The following is a 7,813-nucleotide window of genomic DNA, read 5'->3' as shown; positions in this document are numbered from 1 at the left end:
GCATCCTGCTTCCACCTGCTGCTGAGTCCGGACAGGGACTTTTCCAGTGCCCTGCTCTGCAGAGCCTCTGGTGACATAATCGTCATTGGAGGGGTTGGGGGGGAGGATTTTATATTGGTTTTATATATATATTTGTACATATCTGTATATATTTCATTATTTTCCTATTTACATTATTATCCTGTAGTATTAGTATTATTGTTTAATTAAATCTGTTTGTTTTCTTTTCCAACCCATAAAGTCTCTCTCCCTTATTCTCTTTTCTCTTCCCTTCTGTGGAGGGGAGAGGGGTTAATAGAGAATGTCTGTCCAGGATTTAGTGGCCAGCCCAGCCCTAAACCATGACAGACTGCACCCTGTAGAAAGAACCCATGATAAAGCAGTTCATGAAGAACTGCAGCTCATGGAAAGGACCCACATTGGAGAAGTTCATGGAGGGCTGTCTCCCATGGAAGGGACCCCATGCTGAAGGAGGGGAAGAGCACGAGGAGAAAGGAGCGGCAGAAACAATGTGTGATGAACTGCCTGTAATCCTCCATTCCCTGTCTCCCTGTCCCACTCGGTGAGGAGGAGGTAGAGAAAATAAGGAGTGAAGTTGAGCCCGGGAAGAGGGGAGAGATGGGTGAAATTGGTTTTGTCATTAATTGTCATTATCCTACTCTGATTTTAACTGGCAATAAATTAAATTCATTTCCCCAAGTCAATTCTGTTTTGCCCATGACTATAATTGGCAAGTGATCTCTCCCTGTGCTTATCTCAACCCATGAGCTTTTTGTTATAGTTTTTCTCCCCTGTCCAGCTGAGGAGGGACAATGATAAAGCAGTTTGGTAGGCACCTGGCATCCAGCCAAAGTCAACTCATCACATGTGCAAAAAGCACAATTCATTCAAGTGTTATTTTTTTTTTCTCTGTACATATAACATTCCTAAATAAATTAGTCTTAGGAATGATTAGTATAAGATAAACCAGTAAGAACACCATTTTATGGTACAATGTAAATAATACAAACAGGAATTTTCAGTTACAAATTTGAACAGAAGAGTGCAAACTTACGGAGGCAGTATCTCTGCAGCTATGAATATTTTCTCCACCAGTTCTGAAAGTATACTGAGTAGATGTGCCAAATTAGTGTTTACATCTTCATTTTTTTCTAATTTTGAGGGATTTAACTAAAACCAAAAGGGAAAAAGATTAAGTTTCTTCTCTTGAATAGAACTACATATATTTGATAATATTACACACTGAATAGTATTTCAAAAGAAATTAAATATTTTACTGCTGTATAAATCTCAGACTTGTACAGAACTTACAGATCTGCTTCAAGGGCTACCCAGGAAACTAATGTGAAAAAGCAATGCTTTTAAGTTCTAGTGCACTATGCTTTTAACAGCACAGACATTTAACACTATCCATAACTACCCATCTTTTTTTAACTACATATCTTTTAATCCAGTCTTCTGAGGACACCACACTCCCATTTCCATAATAAAGTTCAAGTGAAACAGAAATTAGGAGGGTTGTCTTAGAAATAAAGAAAGGATCTAACACAAACAGTTAATATAAAGGAGTTTTAAAATTAAGTTCAGACATTGACTTCTAGTATATCTGTAGCTTAACGCAAGTTATTTAGGGTAGGTCATTCAGTAACTGCTACAAAAGAACCTACAATTGCTAAATAATGAATACATACTTTAAAGAAATTTGAGTTAAAAAACTTATTTAAAAGTGATGCTATGAACATTGTTCAAGCTAACATTTAGGAAAAAATCATAATCAGTTCAGTTCTGGTATTGAAATTATTTCTGAAAAATTAATAAATGCTTCAAAAGCAAACGACCACTAGATCATCATTTCAACATATCAAAAAAGGATAGTTCAAGGTATCACCTCACAGGACTGCTTGCTCTCCATTATCTTTAATATGCTCTCTTTCAGTGCATGGTGAACAAAACGTGTTGCTGTTGCTTTCATGTATTGCTCCATAAGTGTACTTGCTAAAGTGGTAGCACGAAATAAAGTAGTAGCTTCATCTGAAAAAAATAAAGTAAAAAATTGGGAAAAGGAGACAACAGAAAGCAGAGGAAAAAATATGATGTGATCAGAGCTTGATATATGACATAATTAAGGGAGGAGACTGAAACGAAGACATAGGAGCCCTTCCCTCCCCAGAGTTTCAGTAAATGTTAGTGTAATTAGTACGGTACCTTCCATGCTTATTTCCCTGTCATTTAGTGTTCGTAACAATAGTGACTCAAGTTTTTCATGAAGAAAAATCTTCAGTAAAATGCCTGCCAACAGTGTTCTATCCTGTCCACAAACATGTGATAAGGCATAGACTACATGCATCTCTTTCTGGAGTATGAGCTGAAAGAAAACCGGAATAATGTTCACAAACTTGTCCTAAAATAACAGTCACTACAAATACTACTTAACGATGTCTATTGGTGTTATTGAAATCTCTTTCAAACAACAGAGAAACTGAATTTTGACCAAAAAAATTGAGGAAACAAACTTAATACCTCTTTAAAATCACTGTACTCCTCTTCTGGCATGATCTTCTCCATAGAATATCGTGCTCGAACACGCAAAGATCCTGGCTCAATACCCTTCAGTGGTATATGGGAACTGAGTTGAAACCACTCATCTGTTGCATGTCCTTTCTGTAATCGGCTTAATTGGCAACGCATAAACACTTCAGGAAAAAAGCATTGTTAAGTAGGTTATCTCCAGAAAAACAGTACTACTATTGAATTTTAAAAGTTTGTTTTCAGCACATCATCTTGTTTTAGCAAAAGAGTATTACTAAAAACAATCAAAATTTGTGCCATCAAATATATTGACAGATTGTCTCTTAGATGGTTTAACAGACTCCTGATAACTGAAGCTGAAATATAAAGCATGCTGTAAATAATTTTTACACACAGATATTAACAAAGTTTTCTTTTTAAGATCCAAATAGGGGAAAAAGCCTCCCTCTCTCCCAGCTACCTAGCAAAATTAGGCAGCAATCAGAAAATTAACATAGGTAAAGTGATTAGCATTCATTGTCCTCTTTTGAAGCCTTAGGCTCATACCTCCATCAGGTCTGCTCTAGAACCACTTTGTTACTATTCTTAGTATTTACTATTAGCAGTACTACATCTTTCCCAAATGTTGCCAGATGTATTTCTTTAATCCTTAGGAACTCCCAGGTTAAGGCTGTAATAGTTTATGCAAATCATATAAAAAAGCATTCCCAGACAGCTTACTGTCCAAATAATGACAAAGTCAAGCAAGAATGACAAAATCATTAATTCAGTTTCTGTGGTGTTGGTAACATAAAATTACTAAGCAATTACCTGCACCAGTCTATTAAAACATAATTGAAAGTCTGGTCTGACAGCTGACTAGTAAACTGCAGCAGTAAGACCACTGATCAAAGTAAAAATAAAAAGCTCATGCCCTCCTGAACTGAGTTACTTCACACAGAAAGGGCCCAGATGCTTGGAGAGACACCATTCTACCTATGATATAGGCACAAAGTTCCAAGAGGAGATACACAGTTTCAGTTTCACATTTAGCCTGTCAGACTGTCAGGAACTTCCAAGCAAACACGTTTTCTGCAGCTCTCAATGAAATCTACTTTTAATCAACTCCCCCCAAAAAAACTACAAAACACATTCAAAAACACCATGACACATTTGTTTTTCACTTTTCTATAAAGCCTATGAATAGTTCTAGTAAACTTTCCACTGCCCCAATTCAGCAATATGTTGGGACATCATTTGCATAATCAGATAATGGAACAGAATAAAATAACATTTCTAACACACACTTCATATTTCATATTCTTTGGAGTTGATGAACTGAAAATGTAACACATTCAATTAAGTCAAGTAGTTGGTAAACCAATTAATCATCATCTGCTACTTATAAGTGTGGATTGGACTGTCTTTAGATCAGATAATCAATTGACTTTCCCAAAATATTTATTTTGAGCAAAGCTATTGTGTCCTCAACTGAGCAATGTGCTTCCTTCTTGTTTTGCTTGTGCATATAAGGCATATATCTCATTGACAGGAACAGTGAGATACAGGATTCAGAATAATTTGATAATTTAATATTTCCCATGGTTATATAGTAGCACTTCCTAGTGATAATATAAATACTATAATCTTGCTTTGATCTTAAAAAGATCAAAAGAGAAATACCACTATATGGATTGCAGAATACTTGTTATCATAATTTATATTCAAAGACTTTAAAGGAACACTTTGTTACTTAGCAATGTATATTGAACTATTAGGCTATGTTCAATAAGAGACTGCCATTAGTTGAGAATTCGAGGATGTTTACACTTTGCAGTCTAGCACATAATGACAGAATAACAAATATACAGAAAAAATCAATAGTTGATCACTACCCTGCAAACACAGTTAAGAACTATATACAACAACTTTGATCCAAGAGTATTTTATGTGATGAACATTAGCACAAAAAAAGAAGACAGGTTTCTTAATGGTTTATTTGCAAATAAAGCTTAGAGATTAATATTTAGTAACAAGTAATTTGATGATTAATAATTATAACCTGGAAATCAAACTTAAAAGTGGTTCAAACTTATGTTTTCCTCATACTTATGTTTTTTACTCCACTGTAAACTTAAGTTTACAGTGAAGCCTTTCTTTAACTTAACCAGAACCAACCAAAAGCATCCACTCCCTAAAAAAAAAAAGACCGAACTAAAAACATTTACAGTTACTGATTCAGAATAAAAGCTTATCTAAATGTTGACAAAATAAATTGCTCAATACATGAACATACTAAATCCTGGCTGTCCCACTCACAGCTCAGTGACATGTTAGCACAATCCATTTACAAGGCAATGAGGAGCTGTTAAGGACTGGAACCTCTTACACTTTATTCTTCAAAGAAGGGGCTGTCAACATCATATTTTTGGTACTTAGTGTTGGTAGACCATATGTTGTTGCTATCATTAACAAGTGCCTGATAGGCTCCATAGTTTCTCCCCCTTGTCCAAAGTCCATCCATGTCTATGTGAGAGTGTTTACAAAATACTTTGCATTTAATGTGTTTAACGCATATTTCCTGAAGAGTATGGGAGAGAAGGAGACAAGTCTATAAGATGCCATAGCAGGCTTATTTCCCAGTGCAACAGAAGTGATAAATGCACAGTGACTTTTTTTTTTCTCCAGCTGCATATTCTCAAATACAAACTTCAAAAACATTACTGCAAATACAAACTGCCTGAAATGAGTGACAGAGGCAATGTGCAATTTGCAGCCCAGAAAGCCAACCGTATCCTGGGTTGCATCAAAAGAAGCAGCGTGACCAGAAGTCAAGGGAGGTAATTCTCCCCCTCTACTCCACTCTCATGAGACTTCACATAAAGTACTGCATTCAGCTCTGAGGTCCCCAGCATAAGAAAGACATGGACTCAAGTGGGTCCAGAGGAAAGCTGCAAAGATGATCAGCACTGGAGCACTTCCTCTATGAGGACAGGCTGAGAAAGCTCGGGTTGATTAGAGAAGGCTCTGGGGAGACCTTAGAGAGGCCTTCCAGTAATTAAAGGGGGCCTACAGGAAGGATGGGGAGGGACTCTTTCTCAGGGAGTATAGTGATAGGACAAGAGGTAATGGTTTCAAACTGAAAGAGGATAGATTTAGATTGGACATAAGGAATAAATTCTTTACTGTGAGGAACAGGTTGCCCAGAGAAGTTGTGGATGTCCACTCCCTAGAAGTGTTCAAGGCCAGGTTGGATGGGGCTTTGATCTAGTGGAAGGTATGCCAGCCCATGGCAGAGAGGTTGGAACTAGATGATCTTTAAGGTTCCTTCCAACTCAAACCATTCTATGATTCTATGGCTTTGCTCTATGGACTTGACTGCATGAGGCGACTGTCTCTAGTATAAAAATGTTTTCTTTTTCAACATGAATTAATCTGAAATTAACCAACAATCCTGGTGCAAAACCAAACCACAACTTCCACTCCAGCTTAACCCTACATGGAACTGTCCTGAGACACTTACTGATACAACTGTCTGATCAAATTTGAGCATCTGAATTTTCAGTAACAACAGATGAAATCTAACAATGTTTATGGCTTTTTTTCCTTTTTCCAAGACATATTTATATATTTATAAAATGAATAAATTATTTTAAAAAGTTAGAGAAACAAAGAAAACAAGTAGAATCAATGCTAAAGTGTTTAGTATGATTTCTGAATATTTAAAATACCTTTTAAAAGTAAAAATACAAAAATAATAAAGGAATGAATTCATACTCATAATAGGCAAATTTCAAAGTGAAAGTCTTGAGAACTGAAGAAATATAAATACTTGTATTGCATCTGGCTGGGACGGAGTTAACTTTCCCCATGGCAGCCCTCATAGTGTTGTGCTCTGTATTTGTAACTAGAATGTGTTGATAACAAACCAGTTTTGGCTACTGCTGAGCAGTGCTCGCACAGCATCAAGGCTGTCTCCCCAACTCCCCTGCCTAAAGGCCTGCAGGCTAGGGGTGGGCAAGAGATTGGGAGGGGACATAGCCAGGACAACTGACCTAAATTCATCAAAGAGATATTCCATACCATATGACATCGTGCTCAGCAATAAAAGCTAAGAGAAAGGAGGAGGAGGCAAGACATTCATTATTAAAGCATTTGTCTTCTGAAGCAACCACTGTGCATACCGAGGCTCTACTTCCCAGAAAGTGGCTGGACATCACTTGCTGATGGGAAGTAGAGAAAAAATCTTTTTGTTTTCCTTTCCTTGAATGTGCAGCCTTTGGGTTTTTTTTAATTAAACTGCCTTTATCTCAACCCACAAGTTTTTATTAATCTTATTTTCTCCCCACTGAGGAGGGGCAGTGAGAGAGGGTCTTGGTAGGCACCTGTCAAGGTTGGTGCCAGCCAAGGTCAACCCACCACAAATACTGAAAAAAATAGCCCTCATACTTGTATCATTTTGATATTTAGTTTTGTGTGTTATGATGGAAGAAAAAGCAGTGAAACCAATACCAGATTTTTGGGCCCTCAATCTGCTTTATATGACAGGAAAAACAAGCAGGAAAGTTGACTTAATGGGTTAGCTGGGAAGATGAGCCTCACATTACTCCCACTTCAGAGCAATCCACATTTAATAACTGTGACTACAAAGGAGAAATGTTCAGAAAGGTAACCAACCTATTTTATTGCTTTTGGAGAGGTTAAGGGTTAGGCAACACAGCACACAGGCAAGTTGGATAAGGTCTCTTTTAGCTCAGTTTTCCCCCCATGTACTTCAAATATTTAATAGTGATTGGGATGTAGGCAGAGATGCTTGTTAATTCAAGTTGATATGGTCTAATCATAGGAATGAAAGGACTGTTAGGTTATGCTCTAAGAGTCTACCTAATCATAAACAAGAAACATTGTCAATCCTCTTGACCTAGATAAGGGAACAGTCTATAAGTTTCCATCAGTTGGATGCATCTAAAGGTAGCACAATCTCCTTAATCTGAACAGAGAGAACAAAACTACAAAAACACTTTAAAAGGAGTTACTGAGTATTCCATTCATGAATTATCCTTTGAAAGGTTATTTTACTAACCAAAGCTTTGGCCCAGATAAGGAATTTTCTAACTCAAACGAATAGAACTGTGCAAGAACAAGGTCACAACTGCAATTAGAAAGTCCTTTTGTCTGTCAAATGAAATACATATTTTTCCTTCTGCTATGCAGAAACTTTTCTAGTCAGAGGAAAGGGCAAGAGTTTTGAAACTGAATTAGGTTCTGCAAGAGCATTCAGTCTTAGAAGTAATTCTTCTACTTT

The 7,813-nt window shown here is 36.8% G+C and overlaps 1 protein-coding gene across 1 annotated transcript in view; it reads right to left on the bottom strand.

The window, feature by feature from the left end:
* Positions 1–1,050: 1,050 nt before the first annotated feature.
* Positions 1,051–7,813, bottom strand: part of LOC104548737 (ras GTPase-activating protein 1) — a gene marked incomplete at its 5' end in the record, with an annotated part of 21,101 nt that continues 14,338 nt past the window's right edge. Inside the window, 4 exons of the mRNA XM_010194841.1 lie at positions 1,051–1,170; positions 1,889–2,031; positions 2,206–2,365; positions 2,521–2,693. Coding sequence (XP_010193143.1) covers positions 1,051–1,170; positions 1,889–2,031; positions 2,206–2,365; positions 2,521–2,693 — 596 coding nt within the window. The remainder of the gene's footprint in view (positions 1,171–1,888; positions 2,032–2,205; positions 2,366–2,520; positions 2,694–7,813) is intronic.

The sequence above is a fragment of the Mesitornis unicolor genome, unplaced genomic scaffold (assembly GCF_000695765.1).
Source record: "Mesitornis unicolor isolate BGI_N332 unplaced genomic scaffold, ASM69576v1 scaffold20611, whole genome shotgun sequence".
In the NCBI taxonomy this organism is placed as follows: domain Eukaryota; kingdom Metazoa; phylum Chordata; class Aves; order Mesitornithiformes; family Mesitornithidae; genus Mesitornis; species Mesitornis unicolor.
The sequence above is the reverse complement of the archived record's forward strand: the minus strand, read 5'-3'. Positions and strand labels throughout refer to the sequence as shown.